The sequence below is a fragment of the Rhynchophorus ferrugineus genome, unplaced genomic scaffold, assembly GCF_030347505.1.
Source record: "Rhynchophorus ferrugineus isolate W39M unplaced genomic scaffold, kcgeb_rfMv2 rfM4, whole genome shotgun sequence".
Classification (NCBI taxonomy): Eukaryota; Metazoa; Arthropoda; class Insecta; order Coleoptera; family Curculionidae; genus Rhynchophorus; species Rhynchophorus ferrugineus.
Genome location: NW_027472583.1, coordinates 22,809,362 through 22,833,027, shown reverse-complemented (window position 1 = coordinate 22,833,027; position 23,666 = coordinate 22,809,362). Strand labels below are relative to the sequence as shown.

General features: G+C 30.1%; 1 protein-coding gene across 1 annotated transcript in view; it reads left to right on the top strand.

The window, feature by feature from the left end:
- Window positions 1-23,658, top strand: part of LOC143196323 (uncharacterized) — a 47,908-nt gene extending 24,250 nt beyond the window's left edge. The window contains exons 18-31 of the mRNA XM_076403988.1: window positions 13,076-13,462; window positions 13,523-13,748; window positions 15,622-15,748; window positions 16,229-16,413; window positions 16,469-16,652; window positions 17,958-18,193; window positions 18,256-18,427; window positions 20,302-20,494; window positions 20,552-20,832; window positions 20,884-21,068; window positions 22,574-22,747; window positions 22,805-22,951; window positions 23,002-23,080; window positions 23,145-23,658. Coding sequence (XP_076260103.1) covers window positions 13,076-13,462; window positions 13,523-13,748; window positions 15,622-15,748; window positions 16,229-16,413; window positions 16,469-16,652; window positions 17,958-18,193; window positions 18,256-18,427; window positions 20,302-20,494; window positions 20,552-20,832; window positions 20,884-21,068; window positions 22,574-22,747; window positions 22,805-22,951; window positions 23,002-23,080; window positions 23,145-23,495 — 2,927 coding nt within the window. The 3' untranslated portion in view covers window positions 23,496-23,658. The remainder of the gene's footprint in view (window positions 1-13,075; window positions 13,463-13,522; window positions 13,749-15,621; window positions 15,749-16,228; window positions 16,414-16,468; window positions 16,653-17,957; window positions 18,194-18,255; window positions 18,428-20,301; window positions 20,495-20,551; window positions 20,833-20,883; window positions 21,069-22,573; window positions 22,748-22,804; window positions 22,952-23,001; window positions 23,081-23,144) is intronic.
- The last annotated feature ends 8 nt before the right edge of the window (window positions 23,659-23,666 follow it).

Genomic DNA, 23,666 nt, shown 5'->3' with positions numbered 1-23,666 from the left:
TACAACTAACTTAAAGAATTAGGAAATTTATTATTAGCATAATGAAAAATATATACAAAATTAAGGTATTCAATTTATACTATGGTTTGTTTCTGAAGAGTCCGTTCTAGTTATTTAAGAATAATTAACATAACCTTAGTATTCTGATTTTGAAACTATGATATAAGAGTAATTATAATTAATTTCTTAGTGTTAGAATCGAGTGAGTTCTTGAGTGTGGTTCATCTTTTTCAAATTAATATACCTTAGATACAATACCATAAATGTATACCAACGTATTGTTATATCTTCGAAACCGTTGAATCTAAGCTTTTTTTTAAATATTTTTTTTGTAACTAATGACTTTTGTATACGTATAATAATTTATTCAAAGTACCAGTGATTTATCAAAAAGTACAATTTTCATCGTATAGTTATATAATAAAACACTTTATAAGCTGTCTTGCCACTGAAATATTGTGAATCTGAATAAATGCTTTATTATATTGTTTACTATCGAGGGCTGACGTCTTATTAGAGCCGGTATAGAATTTTTATTATTTGTTTTTATCATACATTTTTGCATATAGGATACCAACATTATTAATTTTTCATCTTCGGTAACAATATCTTACAGGTTCTTCTTCTTTGAAATAATATTTCACAAATGGTTCTTCAGTTTAATAAATATTTACGTCGATTTACATTTTAACCAATATATTTAGTTTTTGAACTATTTCCATCTCTTGTAAGTGTTATTAAACATCTTGTTGACTAATATTTAATACAGTAGGCAGTAATGATAGTACCTGGAATCATTATTTATTGAGTAATGTTTACAATATCTCTAATCCTTTTATATGTCTTTTTAGTATTTGCGTTATATACAATACCTATTTAGTTGTTCACTAATTGTACGAACATTTCAAAACTTCTCTAGTAAAAATAACCTAATTTTTAATAACAATGTCCTTTGGTAGTGGTTTTTCAGAATCCCTAGAATATAGATCTCTGTAACAGTTATTACATTCACCAAAATTCTTTTTAAACAAACAAGAAAATTGTTCAAATAATTCGTACTTGAACATAGCATTTTTTATAATGGGTTTTGAGCTAAACGAACAGATATATAGAAAATAAAATATCTATTTTATAAACCGGATCTTCTTCATGATCTATTGTACCCTATTGGTTCATAAGTTCAAAACGATAATAACTATTTTTCACCAGTTTGGAAGACATTTACTTCCTAGATAAATTTCTGTACACGAATTCAGTTTCACTTCAATCCAAATCCCATTTACTGTGACAAAATGACGCAGAAAATTGCGGAATTTAATGCACCCGATGTGAAGTGGCATAAAAGTTCGAAGAAAATTAATGCAAGACTTGTTAAATGAAACAAAACCCGCTCAAAATTAAAAATAAATTAAGACAGCTTAAGATTTGAATATACACTGATAAAGATGTAAAAGAAAGAAAAATGGCTAAGAAAATATATTTTCGAGCTGTTTTACCATCACGTTTACCATAAATAAAAGGAAGAATTTTCTGTAGCGACGAAAAGTGAATCTACTGCAACAATCCTAACCACAGAAATGTATGTTATATATATACACTGAAGCGGAGTATTAATTAATGACTCTAAAATTTTGGTGTACATATAGTGGGACCAAGTATGTTAATTACGTGCTGCAATAACTGAATGAGACAATTACTGCTGAGGCCTACCAATGTAACCTGAATATTATGATATATTGTTCAAGAAAAGCCGCCAATACCGAGAAATAGAGACTAAGTTCTCGTCTTTGCATGATAACGTTAACGTACACGTTGCATGACTTCTGACACTGTTGCAGATGAGTTTGCTACATCCAGGGTACTTACCAGACGTAGGCCTTTGAATGCCATTTGTTCAGATGGATGCAGCGTGGCTGGGATGGCACATGATTTGGAAATGCTGAAGAAGTGCGAAAGTGTATCGATGTTCGAAACATCGTTCGTAAAAGTATGTGAACAATTTGTAGAAAATTATTTGAAAATATTTTGATTAATACATGGTAAACAAAATTTTCTAATTAAATGCCCTTTCGAAGCGAAATATGATCAGAATACAACAAAGTTGAAGCTTCCTTGAACTCATTCTTCACGCATCCTGATGTGTTTCATGATGTAGTAATTTGTTAGTTCTATTATTATCATCGTAAATTTTAATTTCGAGAATTACTGCATTTGTTACGCAACATAAGAAAAAAGATTAAAAATAAAGAAGGCTAATTTTATATCACAACCTGTAAAAACACCGTTATCAGTTCATGTTTTATGATTATTGTAGTACAAAATGTGACAATCATTCTTAATGAAAGCCACGTAAATCTTTAAACATGGCTCAATTAAAATACGTCACACGTACGAATGTATTTTTCTCATGTATGAATAATTGAGCATTCCATTATTGATTTTATGACGAACTTTATGATTTGCGTACCAAGTTAATTAAGTTAATCATTTAATAGATTGCTAAGTAATTTAAAAAATCTAGAATATTAAATGATCACGATTCATTTGACATCAATAAAAGGCAGTCACTTTTGATTACCATTTTTTTTGGAATAACCAATGATTGCCAAAGTAAGTTTGCGACAGGGAAGTGAAGAAATTGGTTTATTAATTATTAATTAACTTCATTATACCTATTCAAACGATCCTCTAATTATGTATGATTAAATTATGAGGGTCATTTAATTATGACGACGCAAAACCTTTTTTCTTTGGTTGTAAAAGTCTCTTAATTCTTTTTAATGACGTTTATAAAATTATGTATAATTAAAAAAAAATAAAGGAATATTAATAGGTTTTCAAACGGTATACAGTGCCTGTGGTAAATAGATAGCAGTAAATCAATATTCTACCGAATGATGAGTTTAAATGATTTGCTGAATCTGGTAAGATATTTGACTTTGACTAAAAAGTTAAAAAAAAACTTTTGGTATTAGATTAAACGAGACATATCTGCTGAAATTTGTAACATTTATATAGAATTACACAACAAAGAATTTTGCTTAATTTGTTAGGCAGGAAGGTTTTCTGTCATTATATATACAATAAAATCAATGAATTTGGTATTAGTCATAAGAAGCGATATTGGAGAATTATCAAAAATATTACCTTTAAGGATAACTGTTGAGTTATTCATTTATAAGTTTAATATGAGTATTATTACATAACAATTATGTAATTGCAATTATGTATTGGTTTTGGGTCGACGTTTAGCACATAGCAACGGCAAAATAAAACATATTTGCATATTTGCGTATTATTTAACATTATGGCGTGCTGACGTCATTAATTCTGATGAAGTTTATTAATTCTTTTTTGTATGGCTATATATATATATATATATATATATATATATATATATATATATATATATATATATATATATATATATAATTTTTTTGTGTTTACAACTTTAGTAATATATATTAATGACTTGTGTGAATCCAAATAAAATTATAATTTTATCTCCTCCTTTATAGGAGTAGTATAGTATAATATAGAACCAAAATATAATGATCATAAATACTCTATTAGTATTTATTGGAATCTAAGTGATTACCCATAATTAATCTATAATTAATTTTGGGTTATCATAGTAAATATTAAAAATTATATAATAATCACTAACCTAATAGTCACTGATGCAAGTATAGTGTAATAGTGACCATGTAAAATCTATTCAAATTCAAATTAACAAGATCACATCTAAGGAAAGTCCGGTGCTTAGATTCAACAAAGGAATAAATTGAATGAAAAAATATCGGTGGAGACTTGATGTTTGTGAGGCTATTCTCTTTTTTAATTAATTGTGTATTGACCTTATGACATTTTTATATTCATCTATGTATCTTATTTATGTTTATTAGTGTTTATAATCCATATAAATAAATAAAATCAACCTCGCAGGTAAGTTATCTTACGTGTCTAAACTATCTACGTGTGTTCAACTGAACTGAACTATGACAAGTACTTCATGGCTTCAAGGAACAGATTAATTAATGAATCTGGAAAATAAGATTTTTTAAATTATTTAATTAATATATTGTTACTAATCGTTTCCGTCTAACCTACAATTTGTCTTTACGATAACTTAAATCTAGGTACATAACTAGGAGGATCCATCGGCCCTATTTCAGTCTCTGGTGAAATAATGTTTATACATGTCACTGCTAAATTTTTTAATATATGCACCTCACTACACAACACTACACAAGATCAGATGGTTTGATTCTTTTGAGTCTGTATCCTGACGTATTTTTTGAATGCCACTTGCTCAGATCGATGCAGCGTGGAATGATTTGGAAATGCTGAAAATGTATTGATGATTATATTGCTGCTAAACAAACATTATATTTTAGAGTCGATATCGCCATGTCGATAAAAGGACGTGAAAAATGTCTAGATAATTATGGAAAATATTTTGCTTAATATATAATATACCAAATTATCTAAATAAATTCCCTTTCAAAGCGAAAAATATGATCAGAATACATGCAAGTAGCTAAATTGGTGGGAAAATTGATATAAGATAGTAGTTGAAGCAACAACGACATATGGCTCAGTGACTCATTCTTCACGCATACTGATGTTTTTCATGATGTAATAATTTGTTAGTTCTATTATCATCGTAAATTTGAATTTGGAGAATTACTGTATTTGTTACGCAACATAAGAAAACAGATTAGAAATAAAGAAGGCTAATTTTATATCACAACCTGTAAAAACACCGTTATCAGTTCATGTTTTATGATTATTGTAGTACAAAATGTGACAATCATTCTTAATAAAAGCCACGTAAATCTTTAAACATGGCTCAAATAAAACACGTCACACGTACGAATGTATTTTTCTCATGTATGAATAATTCAGCATTCCATTATTGATTTTATGATGAACTTTATGTGATTTGTGTACCAAGTTAATTAAGAAATCAAATATAAATAAGATAAGACGTGATAACATTGCATTCTGTCTACAATAGATGGTAATTTACCATTACATTTTATATTATTATATTTTGTATTTAATCAATTAATCATTTAATAGATTGCTAAGTAATTTAAAAAATCTAGAATATTAATGATTATGATTCATTTGCCATCAATAAAAGGCAGTCGATTTTGATTACCATATTTTTTGGAATAACCAATGATTGCCAAAGTAAGTTTGCGACAGGGAAGTGAAGAAATTGGTTTATTAATTATTAATTAACTTCATTATACCTATTCAAACGATCCTCTAATTATGTACGATTAAATTATGATGATCCTTTAATTATGACGATGCAAAACCTTTTTTCTTTGTTTGTAAAAGTCTCTTAATTCTTTTTAGTGATGTTTATAAAATTATGTATAATTAAAAAACATTAAATAAATATTAATAGGTTTTCAAACAGTATAAAGTGCCTGTGGTAAATAGATAGCAATCCATCAATATTCTATCGAATGATGAGATTAAATGATTTGCTGAAAGCTGATTTATATGATCTGGTAAGATATTTCACTTTGACTAATGAGAAAAAGTTAAACTTAAAAGTTTTTAATTTTTAACAAAAAAAACTTTTTGCTATTAGATTAAAAGAGACATATCTGCTGAAATTTGTAACATTTATATAACATTACAGAACAAAGAATTTTGCTTAATTTGTTAGACAGGAAGGTTTACTGTGTTATCAAAAATATTATCTTATATAGGATAACTGTTGAGTTATTCATTTATAAGTTTAATTAATTTTTACATAACAATTATGCTTGAAGATTCAAATTGGTTTTGGGTCGAAGTTGAGCACATAGAAAGGGCAAAATAAAACATATTTGCATATTTGAAACGTTAAGAGATCTCAAACGGATTTTTCATAAAGTTTTGGCTTAATTAACATATTTGTAAAAACTTATCTAAATAAAAATTAGTGATTTTTAAAAATATTTCGGTATAAAATTTCCTCCTTTATTAGAAGCTAAAACGAAAAAGGTATATTCGTTGGGAATAATACAAATACTTAACTACAAATTTATTGTGGTTCCTTTCGTCCTTTAATGATTACTCACCCATTCTGACTTCTTTTATAAGAACTTAAGTTAATTTAAATCATGGTTTGATCAGGACATACAGAAGATGGAGAAGTGATGTCAGGGATGGATAGAATATAATTACTGTGAATCACTTCAAAAAGAGCAGTAGAATGCATCATATAGAAAAGAGACATTAAGCTTTACTGAGTAAAAGGAAAGAAAATTATAAAAAATAAACGTTTATAGCATATTGTTATTGTAAGTAGATATAACTTAATAATTAAATAAAATTTTAAATTACTTCTAAAATGCCCCAAAAGTAGTTTTGGAATAATTTATTCTTCTTCGTTTTGAATAAATTAAATTACTACGCAATTCATTGATACGTCACTAAAATGTAAAAAATAAATTAACAATTGGAATGAATGTACATATTTATTGTATTGACGTACATGTATGCGTATATTGATGTACATACTTATGTACAAAAATAGTTAATAAAGTGAGGAAAAAAATTTTTTTCTTCATAAATAATCGCAATCAATGCAACGATTACAGAATATTTAGTTATTTCTCAAGAAAAAATAGTAGAAAACAAACAAAAAGCAATTTTGAAACTTCATCATTACACAAAGGATTTCTCAATGGATTGTAAATTTGGTGACAGATACTAACTATTTTATAACTACATAATTTCTCCATAAAATATGATTTTTAAGATTTTATCTTAATCATATACATTTTGGTTATGATCCAACAACAAAATGATTCATTGATTTTCTTCTGTTTGTCAATTATAATTAGCATTTCATTCAGATAAAACTAAATGTGGGAATGTATACTTTAATATAAAAGTTTGGTTAGTTTTTTATTTAAAAGTCTGATAGTTTTGATTCCATAACTCCAGATTGATGCTAATATAATGATTAATATTTAAGTGAGAATGTAAAAAATTCCATTGAGACAATAAATATATAAACAGTGGCAGGCTTGTTTACATTCAATTTAGATTTTCTATATTTTTTATATATTTGAGAAATCAAAGAATTTAACACTAGTTTTATAATTTTAGAATATACATTGTTAGAATATATAGAACATAATAAGGAACAATAAAATATGAAGCAAAACATGGATGGGAGGAATTTTCAGGCTCTTCTAACAAATTGGTCTAAACGACTAAGATTCTGTGTAATTAGTATTGAAATTAAAATTCTTCCAAACAACGAGTAAATGACTACCGTAAGTTATCTCTAACAGAGATTTGTTTACTATCCCCATAAAGCTATTATTTAGTTCAGAATCTGAATTATATCATCAGAATATAACTATCATCAAACAACCAATATTTCTCATAGATTATTTGTATTAATGTCCTAGAACGTCAACATCTGCCCGTGGGTAATAAGAATTATTATATTATTTCAGTTATATAATATAACTATCCTAACCTGTAGAAGATCACTTCAGTAAGTGTACAAATTATAATCTAAATCTTATACTAGATACTATTCTTTCTTATTTTAAAGTCTATCCTAACCTATTCTAAAAACCATTCTAGCTTATTCTATAGATTTTTGAATCTCATTCTGTGTCTATTAATCAGTTCGTATGGTTTGCGTTTGAGCCTACTCACTTCGCTGTCATCGCGCACATTTAACTGTTTGGCGAGTGCATTGGGATGCACTAATAGTCTTTCAGACTACTCCGCTCTAACACTCCGTATCATACTCATTATGGGTTCTATGGGGATATCGCGCTGAATCAGTTTGTTGGACACATAATATAGGGCATCGACGATAACTGTTATGATATGTTAGATTTGCGAGTAATACCCCACAGTTCAATACCATATGTCCAAATAGGCCTAAGTATTGACGTATACAGCAAAACCCCTCATAGATGACGTCAAATATAGTTTCAATGGCAGTTTATAATATTCAAAATTTTTTTTTAATTCGGTACAGGTTTACTTCTCTTTTTATCACAGTTAAAGATATATAGAGCAGTCTGATGCGTCGAAATATGTAAACAAACTAGACTAATAAATTCGGTTTGGGTTCGTATTAGTGGACTACGTTGCCAAATGTCTGTAAAGTTCTTGAAAATATTAATGGTAATCACCAGAGTTAATAAACCGGAAAATATAAATTGTAAAGCAAAAGTAAAATTTGATGCGTCAACATTGTGGCGTGCTGATGTCATTAATTCTGATTAGGTTTATTAAACTTCTTTTTGTATGGCTATATATACATAATTTTTTTGTATTTACAACTTTATTAATGCATATTAATGACTTGTGTGAATCCAAATAAAATTAAAATTTTTTCTCCTCCTTTATAGGAATAGTATATTATATTATAGAACCAAAATATAATGATCATAAATACTCTATTAGTATTTATTGGAATCTAAGTAATTACCCATAATTAATCTATAATTAATTTTGGGTTATCATATTAAATATTAAAAATTATATAATAATCACTAATCTAACAGTCACTGATGCAAGTATAGTGTAATAGCGACCATGTAAAATCTATTCAGATTCAAATTAACAAGGGCACATCCAAGGAAAGTCCGGTGCTTAGATTCAACAAAGGAATAAATTGAATGAAAAAATATCGGTGGAGACTTGATGTTTGTGAGGCTATTCTGTTTTTTAATTAATTGTGGATTGTCCTTATGACATTTTTATATTCATCTATGTACCTTATTTATGTTTTTTAGTTCCAATGAAATAATCCATATGAATAAATAAAATCAACCTCGCAGGTAAGTTATCTTACGTGTCTAAACTATCTACGTGTGTTCAACTGAACTGAACTATGACAAGTACTTCATGGCTTCAAGGAACAAATTAATTAATGAATCGGGAAAATAAGATATTTTTTTATTATTTAATTAATATATTGTTACTAATCGTTTCCGTCTAACCTACAATTTGTCTTTATGATAACTTAAATCTAGGTATATAACTAGGAGGATCCATCGGGCCTATCTCAGTCTCTGGTGAAATAATGTGTATACATGTCACTGCTGAATTTTTAATATATGCACCTCACTACACAACACTACACAAGATCAGATGGTTTGATTCTTTTGAGTCTGTGTCCTGTTCTGGTGGTGTCCAATAGTTGTAATATTTCAATACTCCTGTGAGAATGGAGTCTTTCCTCATGCCCCCTTTCAATTTTCTTGATTTCTTGACTGACCCTGGGTATCTGAAGGTCTCGATGTAGATAATCAGTCCTATAGTATTTGGGTGCACCCACAATACCTCTCAGGACTTTGTACTGAAAACTTTGTATTTTGTTTATGTTACTCTTTGCAGAACATCCCCATAATTGAACTCTGTATGTCCATATAGGTTTCAATATTTGCCTATATAATAGCAATTTATTATGTACTGATAATTGTGACTTTCTTCCAGTTAGCCAGTACATTTTCCTATATTTCAATTCCAGTTCTTTTCTTCTTTATATGTTCGTTCCAGCGAAGTTTTGCATCAAGATTCATTCCGAGATATTTAGCGTCGTTGCTATATGGAATGATTATTATAAATGAGTATTATTTAATGTTATGTGTGCTTGTACGGTCTGTTTATAGGTGAACTGCACATGTACAGATTTACTTTCATTAATTCTTATTTTCCAAGCTCGTGTCCAATTATTTATATTGTCATTTGCCTGTTGTAATTGTCGTGAGATTTCTTCACTATTGTTTTCGACAGCTATAATCACAGTATCATCAGCAAATGTAGCCATCGTAATATTTTCCGTTTCTGGTATATCAAAAGTGTAGATTAGATAAAGCATTGGTCCCAGTACACTTCCTTGTGGTACACCTGCTTTAGCTTCTTTTATTTTAGAGTAAGCTTCTTCTTGTTTGAGTTTAAACATTCTGGTTGTAATGTATGATTTAAATAGCATAGTAGCATTTTCTATAGTTTATGAACAAGGCCTTCATGCCAAACCTTATCGAAGGCTTGTGCTACATCTAAAAATATCGCTGAGCATACTTTTTGACTTGTGTGTTGGTATTAGGTTTTTTCTCTCTATGAGAAAATAAGATATTGATTTGAATAATATATATATATATATATATATATATATATATATATATATATATATATATATATATATATTGTAACAGTATAGTCACATTAAGCATTTTAACGTTGATATTACTAATGATGGTACTGATAAGAATTAATTCTAATTCGGGTTACAAAATATTAGGCATTTTTTTAAATATAATAGTATAAACGGATTAAATGATGTGTACTGTTAACCTAATTTTAATCCTGACTTTTTAGTGTTACACTTAAGTCATACTATTCATTAAGAATATATAAATACATGCAATTTTGTTTCCATTATCAGTTGCTAACTAAAGGCTCAACCTTGGAATTAATAATTTTAAAAATAACTAATATTTTACTCTAGTTAAAAAGTTACAAGTGCTGAAATAACAGACTAGGTATATTTTATATCATAAATTAGACGTTCATAATAATTTGTTTATACTAATGGTGTGTGATCGTATTTTTTAAAATTATTTCTAATATGTATACTTCATTTGAGATAAGGGCATGTATTCATAAGTTTAAAATAATATTAAAGGCATGTGATGTAAAATAATTTAATTTGAAAGACATCTTTTAAAGTATTGTCTTGCTATTGCTAATAAGGTTTTGATTACTTTTGTGTGATTTGAGTTGATAGATGCAATATAAATAAAAATAATATATATAAAATAATAATAATAAAATCTTGGGCGACGGATATTGTAAAGGAAGAAAGAAATATTTAGAAATCTGAAGTAGATCAAGGTAAGGGGAATGGTAGATTCTCGATTATTAAAAAATATATATTATTTATTAATAATTTTGAGTATATGAGTTTTTAAATTTAGAATGTCTGATTGTTTGTATTTATTTTTTATTGACCAATTGTGGTGTTATCAACTGGAGGATCCCTTTTTCCTTTTCTAATTTTCAAAAAACTTTTTGCCGCATGAGCTGTATCATGACAATAGTAAATACATTTATATGTAATGTTGTAGGAAAGACATTTAAGCCAGTCAGGCTTTTGTCAGAGAAGAACTTTTCTTCATAATTGTGAAGAAAATTATATTAAAAATATCAGTTAGCTATTCCTTTTTTCTATTTTTTTCATTGATAAAAGACTGATAAAAAAAGTTGAAAGAAATCCCTTTTATTGGATAAAACCCAGTAAGATACATGATTCATGCATATTTTGGTAGTGTTTAGTAGATTGCATTTCTCTGATCTCATCACATAACAGTTCAATTGAAAAGTCCCCGGCTTACCATAGTAAAACACATTTTTTGGCAATATTTTTTTTTTATTCAACATAATCACATCTTCATTCGAATTCGAATTCGAAGCTCAATTCATGGATTTTTGCCATCATTTTCACTGACTAGTGACAGGGTGCATTATCTTGGTGAAGCAGCACTTTCTTTTTCTTCAAATGCGATCGTTTTCGGCGTTTTCATCCTTCAAACGGTCCAATAACGTTATGTTATAGTCACTGTTGATGGTTCTTCTTCTTTCAATGTAGTCAATGAAAATTATTCCATGCGCATCCCAAAATACAGACGCCATAACCTTGCAGGCGGACGGTTGCGTCTTCCCACGCTTGGGTTCATCGTGTGCAGTCCATTCGGATGACTGTCGATTGGACTTCGGAGTGCAATGATGGAGTCATGTTTCATCCATTGTCATATATCGACGCAAAAACTCCGGTTTATTACGCTTGATCATCTTCAAGTACTGCTCCGAATAATCAACTCGTTGTTGTTTTTGGTTAAAAGTGAGCTCGCGCGGTACCCAGTTTACATAGAGCTTTCTCAAACACAAATATTCGTGAATAATATGATGTACACATTCAGTTGATATCTGCTATTTCATTGATATTCAGTTGAGTGCTATTTCATTCAATTGCAATTTATAGTCATTCAAAATTATTTTGTGGATTTTAAAATTTTTTTCGTCGGTAACAACCTCTTTTGGGTGTCCCTGCGTTCACCTTCTTCGGTGCTCATTTCACCACGTCTAGACTTATCAATAATACATATGAGGCAGCGTCCGAAAACTCGGCATCAAGCTTTTTCTTCAACTGTATTTTTTCCATTCCAAAAGCAATATTTTATCAACACGCGAAATTCCTTTTTATGCATTTTTTTCACAATAGTTGTTTCACTCAAAATGTTATAATTCACACACTAATGATCGGGCAGCTGTCAAATATTATAATACAGTAAATTATACACACAACTTTTGAGGGTACCTTTAGTAATAAAGTATACTTTTAGTGTAAACTATAGCTATAAGTTATTGTAATTTTATTTTTGAGTATTTATTTTCTCGCACTCGTCTTGCTTGTGAATTAATCTAAGTAAAAGTGAAATGTAGTAATAAATTAATGTATAATTAAGATTGTACTAAGCGTATCTAATAAAGATGTTTTAAAAAAAATCTTTTGAGTGTTAGGGCTAACGAAAAAACGCATGAATTTAATTCTAGTAGCGCCATCTATGTGTCAGGCCGGGGAATTTTCAATTGATCTGTTATATAAATTTGCTTTACAACTAATTTTAAGGATACCTTGCTTGATTCACGACTTTCTACACTTTTTCACGACTCCTAAATCTATAGGTCGTTTTTTCTATTAAAATACTTAATCAATATAATATAAATATAAATAATTGAAATACAATATTCGGGGCATTTTTTTTCGTTTTTATATAGCGAAGAATCTTTTCGGGGGATTTTTTTCTTCTGTTATTTTATTTCAATAATTAATATTAATTAATAATAATTATTACATTATCCATTTACTCTTTAACTAAATAAAATATACTGAAATGGTGTGTACCTGTTTTAAGGGGAATCGGATCTCAGACGGAACAACGAAAATTTGACTTAAAACAATCGAATTAATTCTAAAACCTAATAATATATTTTTTGTTTCAGTATATACCTATGCCAAACATCTAATACGCTATGGATTATATTTTGGGATTGGTTAGTTTAGTTGCTTTAACTATTTGCATTGACGGATACCGGCTCGACGGCAGCTTCACTGTTGAAAGATACGACATCCAACTGAATTTTTCTCCTGAAATTTTTTCTACAGAAAATGGTACCAGTTATTCAGGTACCAATCTAATAACATTTACACCAAATAATGATACCGATATTGTGGTGTTACACAGCAGTGCCAAATTCTTAAATGTCCGTTCTGTTTATTTGAGTAACAGTGGCGTAAACAGCAGTATAACATGTACCAACATAACAACAAACGCCACAACCGAACTTCTAACACTACAGTTTAACGGTACCTTGTTGCAATCTGTAAATTATTCTATTTTATTAGAATTCGGTAAGTGTGTATTAAGGATTTTAAATAAGAATTATTAAAAATACTTTAACTTTGCTTTAGATGGTAATATTAGTACTAGCGATATGTATGGAATATACAAGAGCAGTTACACACAGTCTGGAACAAAATACTACTTTGTGACGACTCAGTTTGAATCGACATTTGCTCGCCGCGCATTTCCTTGTTTTGACGAGCCTAGTTTCAAGGCCGTGTTCGATTTAACTCTGAGCTATCCTAATGGTCTCAGGGTACTATTTAATACTCCTGCGTTAAGTACTAACATTAGGTAAGTATTAAGTATAATGGTCATAGTAGTTTACCGGATGTGTTATTTCGGTGTTTATTATTTAGTTTGCTTTGGTTGAATGGCGATAAAATCTTAGATGATTTCATTTTTACAGTTGTTTAGCAACGTGTAACCTAGTTTGGCTTTTAACACCGCATATAGTCCTTCTAATAAAGGTGTACCGGTGTACGTCATACATGACGTATAATATACTCCCAAAGGGAGTTTGTGAAAATTGTAAAAATCTCAGAAATGTTTTTTCTGTCTCATTTTACCCTAGTTAAAAAGGGGCAGAATGGTGACTGATGCATCGGAACATGTAACTGACTAAACACTCGCTTTGTGTTGATACTAGTCGACACTGTTATTAAATGTTTACAAAATTTCAAGATATTACTGATTATCATTAAAGGTAACAAACTGGAAAATATTGTAAACGAAAATTAGTGCGGTAACATTGCGACGTCCTGACATCATAAATTTTAATGACCTGCATTTGATAGACTATACGAATGCTATCACGGAAGGCTTTGAAACAATCTTATGATCGATTAATTTATGCATATTATTCAAAGTCTGTATCTATTTATTCACTAAAGGATGTATTTATTGGAGCAACTGAACATGCTTTGAGCATCTCAAACTCAAGAGAGTTTTGTGGGTCGTGCGGTCATGCGATATAAATTACTTGTCTCCTTATTGAATAATTGAACATTTTTGTTTGGTTTCATCACATGAAATATATTTTTCATCATCCGCCATAAGTTTTTGGTTATTTAGCGATGTCTTTGGAGATATTGACAAATTGGGAGCATTTCAGCTTCACCGATCAATTATTATTCCAAGGTGATGGTTTTGTCAGGTTGGCAGGCGACATGAATTAGTCGATCGCTTTTAATTTTTTGTCGTAAAAATTTGGTCATTCTTTTGAAGTTAATGTCCGGATTTGAGGTCGTTTGAAATCCTCCTCTCTTGATTTTGACGTGAAATCAGTCTGCATACACATTGTTATAAAAGAAACATGTTTTTCATATGTTCTATAAAGTAAACGATGTCAAAGTGTGTTTCTTTCAATTACTATTACGAAAATATCCCTAGGCAGGGCTATATAATAAATATTTCGTAACTCAGTACCACATATAATATATTTTAACAATTCAATCATCTTGCACGAACACAAATCAATCAAGCTGATGTTGGATTGAAATTTTCGCTGGAAGGTTACTAAAGGCGGATGAAAATACTAAAAAGTACTCTAACGAAGAATTATTGGAATTAGGAACTGCTTTGAAAAATACCTCCAGCCCCTATATCTATGGCACAAGCATCGCTGTTGAGCAATCAATGTGAAAAGCCACCAAATATTGTAAATGCCCCAATCTTGTCCACTGGAATTGAGCAGAAGCTTGCAGTTTTGGTTCTACGTCCATCAAAGGCTCATTGCATTAGAGGAGTTGCTCAGCCATGGATTATTGGATATTGGGGACAATACAAGTTAGGAAACTATTCGATACAGGCAATACAATGGTGGCTTTGGAAAAAACATTGCAATTTAGAATTTAAATTTTGCTACAATTATAAGCTGATAGGACTAGACAACGGTCACGTACATTTCTATGATAGCTTCTTCTACTTGGAGGTGTTATATACCGCGATTAATACTGCTCAGATTGTTCGAAAACAAAACGGTGTATTAATGCCTGACTGTCAGATGTGTGTGTGTTTGTGTGTGTGTGTGATCTGTTTAAAATTAATGGTTTCATTTATATGAAAATCTGGTTTAATCGATAGTATTGTGTAATATGTATAATAATTTAATTTTGTTAGTTTTAAATCCTACATATTTCAAAACTAATATATATCACATTTTTAGTGATCTAAATGTTACCACCACGCAATTCCAGCCCTCACCAAAGATGTCTTCGTATTTAGTGGCTTTCGTTATATCTGATCTCACTTGTTCTCAAGGCGTCAACATAGAAAACTCCTTAGTTAATCAGGTAATGTATTTTATTTAATGTAAATATAATTTAATAGTTTCAATAAGTTTTATCGTTCAATACAGTATGAATTCCAAAACGTATTTTCCCAGCAGCTATTCGCTTTTGTACTCAATGATAATTGTTTACCGTTTATTAATTTTTGAATGAATTGTTTTTTTTTAATTTAATAACTCTTGGAAGAAAGTCTTTTTTGCGTTTTCTTGTTTGATTTGTGGATCATAATCGCTCACTTAAGTCCACTCTTTAGCACCACGTCCTTTGCACAAAAACCAATTGCGTGACACTGAAATATTATGTTTTTGTTCCACTGTTACACAATGTGGTAATAATTAAGGACATAGTTTTTTGAAAGCGAAAACTCCAGCCAAACTATGAAACACATCGTTCCTAACCAATCAATGGTGACCCCAAGAGCGCCATCTGTTATCGAAGGTAAAGCTTATGGAAATACTTGTTATATGTTTTTTTGTTATTTAGGTGTGCTCAAGAAATGACACTGCATCAAATAGAGCTTGGGCTCTCGAAGTTACCCCCCCTATAATTGACAGTCTTAACGCTTACACTGCTATTAATTATAGTGTATTAATGTCAAAACTGGATCAAGTTGCTATAACCGACTTTTCCGCTGGAGCGATGGAAAATTGGGGTTTGGTTACTTATAGGTAATTGCTATTATTCCTAATAAGAATCTGTTGGTGAGACGCAATTCTTTTTTAGGGAGAGAGCATTACTTTATGACGATATTGAAACATCAAATTCATATAAACAGTATATAGCGTCAGTTATTGCGCATGAATTGGCTCATCAGTGGTTTGGAAACTTAGTAACATGCAAATGGTGGTCCGAAATTTTCTTAAATGAAGGTTTTGCAACATTACTCGAACATTTTATTACACACGAGGTAAGTAATTAATTTTTTTATTATGAAGAGTTCAAAAAAATATTTAAATTAATTAATTAGATCAAGATAATATGAATTTTAAAAACAAGCAGTTTAGAATTCCATTTATAATATATAAAATCTACCTGATATGATGATTCATGCATCAAAAAGGTAGATGGGGTGTTATACTAATCACCACAGTATCAAACAATCCATCAAGAAACCTTTAACAGCGAAGAAATAATGTGAAACGTGACGTTAAAATAACACTCATAATCGCATGAATGTTTTTAAAAATTTGTTTTGCCAGCATTCATATTTCCTAACTTTTTAGTGGACTACAGTTTCCTTTATAAGAATGGTTTTAGACGCAAACTAAATTAACATCTATAAAAATCAAGCAAAGCCTAGTAAAGACAATCTAGTGTTATTGATATTAGATAAATACATACCACATTGACCAGGGTAATATTTCGTGTACATGCCCTTGCAATACCACATTTAACATTAACTACAAAACTCCCAGCCAGCTGTAGTAGTAGTTGTAGTTGTAATAGTAGTTGGGTAACCAAATTTTTGATTCATTCAAAGGAGATTACTATTTTATATAGTAGCTACAATGTATGTGACAAACCATTGCTCTTTTTATACCCATCAAATGAATAATCCAATAAATTGCAATGTGAGAACACGTTATTTAAAAACAGCCGACATTTTAAGAAAAATGTTCATCATTGAACTGCATTAGAAATAAAAGAATTAAATCGCTATTTGAATATGTATGCTTGATACCAAAAATTGAAGCACTTTAAAAATCTAACGGCTAAAGAGCAAAATTAGACATGACAATTTGTATCAGTCCTTATACAAATTGGTTCTCAATAAAGGTGCAACTATAAAACAGCTGCCAAAAGAAAAAATAAATTGAATTCTAAAAGCAACTACTAAGGCCCCCCCCTTTATAAACCTTTCCAAGCCCCGGAAGAAATATTCGAAAATAAAATGTGGAAATGTTCACCATGCCATGAAGTATACGTAGACCTTCCAAATCAGGACTTGAATAGGGTGATTCAAGTATGAGTAAAGTAGTATTTTAATCCGGTCAACGCTATGAAACTGAAGGCAAGTTTATTTGCGACTTTTTGTCAACTTACGTATGTACTCTTATCCAAGAGAAACATTTTTGAAGTGTTTGTAGAGCTAAAAGGAGATATATAATGATTGACGATTTAATACTAATATTGAAAAATAAATAAATCCACTATATTTCTTAGAACTTAATTAACAATCCTTGTAATTCCAAAACAATATTTTTTTTTGTAGATATTGCCAGATTATGAGATGGATAAACAATTCGTGACAAAAACGCTCCAATACATATTCGAAGAAGACGCATCGAGTTCTGAATCACTCCGTTCTTCCGCTACAACGCCGAATGAGATTTCAGCCAGGTTCGGTGGCATCACATACGATAAAGGTGGTAGCGTTTTAAGGATGGTGGAAAGATTTTTGGGTTCATCTTCATGGAGGGCTGGATTGAACACCTACTTAAACAATTTGTACGCAGTAACCTATTTTATTTCGATCATATTATACTAAACAATTATATATCTATTTGTAGTAGTTACAAAGCAGCTGAGCCAGATGACTTGTGGAACTCAATTTCATCACAAATTTCCAATGACTCTTCCTTACCTGCCGATCTGAATACCATTATGTCTAACTGGATAAATTCGCCAGGGTATCCAGTTTTAAACGTTGTTCTCAATGGTACTACAGTAGCTGTAACTCAGGTAAACAACTATTATGAACACAAATTGATTCCGTCTGCATTCAAATGTTTTTTTTTTGACAACTTTTGTTAGTACAGACTTAACTTATAAATTAATTTATTACTATTTTTTTTTGTGCTTGGATAAATTCATAAGAAAGATGAGTACGAGATAAATATATTAATATGTATCTATCAAATTAAAACTGAACGTGTAATTTGGATCGTTTCTTTCATGTTTTATAGCTCAATCTTGGATAATTTCCATGGATCCGTATCATTTCAAGTTGAAAGTACAGATCTCTGTTGATTATGTAACGATAATCATTGGTCATCAATCGAAAAATGTTTTTTGATCTGCGGTGGACCACTAGTCGTCCAAAATTAAAAATAGAATTTATTATCCACTGATAAGATAATTGAGCTATAATTTTCAGCCTCTAGTCGAGCAAATATTGTTGACTATTGCTATTTCTTTTGTTGTTGAGATCCGGCAGCATATATCGGGTATAGGAGTGGTACTAAGTGACTATCCTACGAAACTCCAGATGGAATAGATCTGAATGTTGAGAATTCCCCTTTCTTTACTTAACTATATTAATATTGTCTTCAGTTATTATGAATTTTCAATTAATACATTTTTGAATAAATGAACCAATGTAGCGGAAGACCTGTTCTTAGTAAGCGCTTTTTGACTTAAAGATTTAAAGAAATATGTGTTTGTTTTACTCTTTATTTCAATATAGCTACTGTTCATTTCAAAAGTTCTTTAAATGCTGTCATTTATTTTCTTCTTCTCTTTTTATCTTATTCTTTTTACCGTGATATACTGCAGTGGTTTTATTTCAATCTTGATATGATATTTTAGCTTTAATATTGTTAGAATATTTACAACTAACTTTTAAATTTGATTAATTGTTATTTGATTTGTTATTTATTTGACCTATATATTGAAGTTTCTTGTTAATTATTCTTTAGGTATATTGATACTAAAAGTTTTGGGAATTATTATTATTTGCTGAAAACATTACTGTAAACTTATTCAACAACAAAAGACAACTGGCTTAAGTTTTCAACGACTATTATGTCATTTTGTTTCTACTGCTTGCTTGTTATAAATAAATTTTGTAATCAATAAATTCTGTGGAGATTAAATATTGTGGTGTTCTAAGAGAAGTTGTTTCTGAAGTGGACTTCCTTGCAGTTTGGGTACTTTTTTGTAACATTTTGCGTTTTTTTGTACACTTTGTGCTTCTCTATTGACTTCTCTACGACTTTTTATCGGTAATCACAATACAATTTATAGAATGTTTCTCAGCTACTACAACTTTCTAGGTCAACTAACATAACTATATCTAATGATATGTGGCGCAGATATAACAAATAAATATAAGTATAGATTAAGGCCTGAAATAAAAAAATTGCCCTGAAATTTAACTCCCTTTTTTTGAACGATTTTATAGACTCTAATCATTGAAGAGCTTTCATAAAGTAATATTCCATGCCTGCTTGTAACATTTTTCATAACATTTTCGTTCATAAAAGCCACACATATACAGATAAAACTATTGAAACTTGAGAACAGTCAGTTGAAGCTTAATCTGGCTAATAAAATGGATGGCATAAAAACAATTCCTACTTTATATCTTCTTTTTTAGTTTATGTGAAGGTACATTACCTTGCTGCAGAATTATTTTCTATTATAAATTGGTTCTTTTCACATTAATTTAATTTTTACATTTAGAAGTTTGAATTACACCCCAAAAACATTGTTGATAGTTTTTTGGCCAATTTATAGAGTATCATTTATTTAGAAGCGAAACTGTCGAATTTACAGCTTACGTTCATCACAATTATATTAGATTTAATAATTTTAAATTATTGTTATTTTTTTAGAAACGATTTGTATTCAACAGCAGTTTAGCTAGCAATGTATCTTGGTATGTGCCTCTTGCTTACACTACGTCTAGCAACACTAGCGTGTTTACCAATACTATTCCATCACTATGGTTGACTCCAAATCAGTCAGCTCAGTTTATTAATCTAAACGCAAACGATACATGGATTGTTGTAAATAATTTACAGTCAGGTATTAAGTGATATACTAATTACTTATCAGAGTTATCAGCAACGCATTTATTTGTAGGTTATTACAGGGTTAATTATGATTCGATTTTATGGAATAGATTGAGCGAAGCTTTGAAAGAAGTTAATTTCTCGGATATTCCAGAAATTAATAGAGCTCAGATCGTAGATGACGCTTTTAATTTAGCTCGAGCTGGGTTGATAAACTACGGTCAGCTTTTTAACATAACCCAATTTTTGGCAAACGAAACATCGTATCATGTCTGGTATTCGGCGTTTAACGGCTTCAATTATTTATTGAAGCGATTTAATAAAAACTCGACGTTATACAGCAGCATTTCTGTGAGTATTATCTCTTATATTTATATCATTTTACAACATTTGAGCTTGTAGAATCACATCAGCGATTTAAGTTCAGTTCTGGTCAATTCCGTGCCGTTATCAGTGGTGAATGCATCGAACCATATTTACACGTTATCTCAAGTACAAGCGCAACTATGGGCCTGCAAGTTGGACAATCCTAATTGCACTGCTTCGGCTGTGGAACTTTTTAAAAACTACACCACCACGCAAACAAGGTTTGTTAAGTAGATATTACTGTACTGTTATCTGTCGATGCCATTTTAGTGATATTCGGACGAACATTATTCGAAAAATCACAGATTTATAGCTCTATGCTACTGAAAAAAGATAATTGCCATCTGGAAATTTCTAATAGGTACTATAATTTCAAGAAAATCATTGACACATATGCCAGTAAAGAAAATTTGAAGTTGTTGAATATCCTTGCCCTACAATTAGGTATATATTGAAAAATTAAATGAGATGCAAATATTTACAATATTTGGATTGATGTCCTTATCCACTCTATTCTGACATTAACCAATATAATCCAAACCAAAATATCGATATATCGTCGAACACAAAATGTCGATACTAAAGCACGCACAATTCACATTATATCCAGGGGGCGAAACTCAAAACAAATGTTCTATAATTGCATCGAACTTTTTCAGTGCAAAATTCACCTGATGACTAGAAGGGCAAATGCCAGAATAAAAGTTCGATATTCTCTTTTGAATACCCTGGAATTATCATATATTTCATATCAATATTTTACTTTGCACTTAAAATTTCGATACTTTGATTACAACTTTGAATACACCTATCGAACATTCTTTGAAAAAATGTCGAAAAATATTAACCCAAAAAAAATGACGATTTATCGATATATGGAAATTTCTTCGACATCCCTAATTCATCCATTTTTGCATCTTGTATCCCTTTTTTTAATAACGAACCTATCAGTAAAAGTTATTGATTTAAAAAATTATATTTTTTATTATTGTTTAAAGATCAGTTAACTGTTTGTTTCGCTGACTTTTTCTCCAAAATGCTCTCCATATATTATTTATGTCAGTACGGACACAGTCCATTGTAAAAGTTTACATTTTTTAAATAATTTGCAGCTTGGATACAAAAAAGGATATATTATTTCTGTAACATCTTTTAATCCCGAAAATATTTTATTCTCTTTGCCTTGATATAATCCAAACTGAAGTCCTCTTAACTGTCAGTGGTATTGCTAAAACATTTACATTCGAAAAGTCGAACTTACTGATCTTTTTGGTATTACTACTTGATGTAGTTTGATCATTATTACCATCATCATCTATATTATCAGCCGGCCTTAGGAGAACTAGTACGCTACTGTGGGTTCCACAGGATTTATATTCTCTATATGTGAACATTCGCCGTAATCATAGCATTTCATTCTCAGATGTCAGACTGTAACAGTGTCCAAGTTTTTGAGCTATACAGAAGGATTAGCAAGATCGGAAAGAGGTGGATTTTAATCTTAGTTGTAACATTTCCTCTCTTTCACATACGCCACCTCAAGAGAAGCAAAATCTCCTGCATCTTATTCCATTCGGCTTATTACTTCAACAGTATAGTAGTCACTTTCCTCTTCTGTATTACTGTATCCAAATACTTGAACTACTATAATTGAATAGCAAATGATTCGTCAGTTGTCAATAATTTTAATGGGAAATATTTTAAATTAACAAAAAAAAATTTTTAGGCCAAATAAAAATCTGAGATCTCTGGTATATTGTTACGGACTTAAAAACAGTTCCAATGTCACCGCTGATTGGAACTTTTTATGGGAAGCTTTCCTCAACACAGAGCTATCGACGGAACAAGTCACTCTCTTAGCTACATTGGGCTGTTCATCTGACGAAAGTATTTTGAGACAGTAAGTAACAATAACAACAATGTGAGATTATTTTAACTCAACGTTTATTTTTTCTAGATATTTACGTAAAACCTTAGATGACAATAGTGGTATAAGATCACAAGATTATGCATCCGTATATGCTGCAGTTTATCAAAACAGTGACATAGGTGTTGATGTAGCTTTGGATTTCTTTATTGAGAACTACAGTTTGATTTCCGAAAGGTAAGCGCGTCTGGCATTCGAGATACTGTTTAACTATTCGATATTTTTAGGTACACTAGTTTAAACGCTGTAGGTAATATTCTAAAAAGGATCGCCGAGCTTATCACAACCGATGCTCAATTAAATAAGGTAATAGCATGATTTTTATTTAATTAAATCGCATTTCATTTTAATACGTTAATTTCCTTTTTAGTTGAATAATTTCATTAATAATGGTACTTTAAATGGCACCGTGTTAGATGCAGCTAAAACTGCTGAAAAATCTGCTATAAATAACTTAGATTGGGTAGCAACTTATCAGATCCAATTGCTAGCTTATTATAATCTACCTACAGAAAGCTCCACAAGCTCCACAAATACCACTACTACAATTTCCACTACTAGTGTTTCTCCTACTAGTAGTTCAACTACTAGTGCTACCACTAATGTTGCTACTTCTACTGTACCTACAACAACATCAACATCCAAAGGATCGATACTTGAACCTGCAGGAATTTTATTAATAGTTTCATTTCTTCAAATAGTTTTAATCATCAAGAAATAAATTGAAGAGTAAATGTAATATTGAAGATGATATTAGGTGGTCAAGAATTGAGACAAAATACATATGTGTGATACAACTTAGTGTGTTAATATAATTAATGAAAATCAAAAGCCAAATGTTGTTATGTTTATATGACGTAATATATATTAATAATAAATAGTAATGTACTGG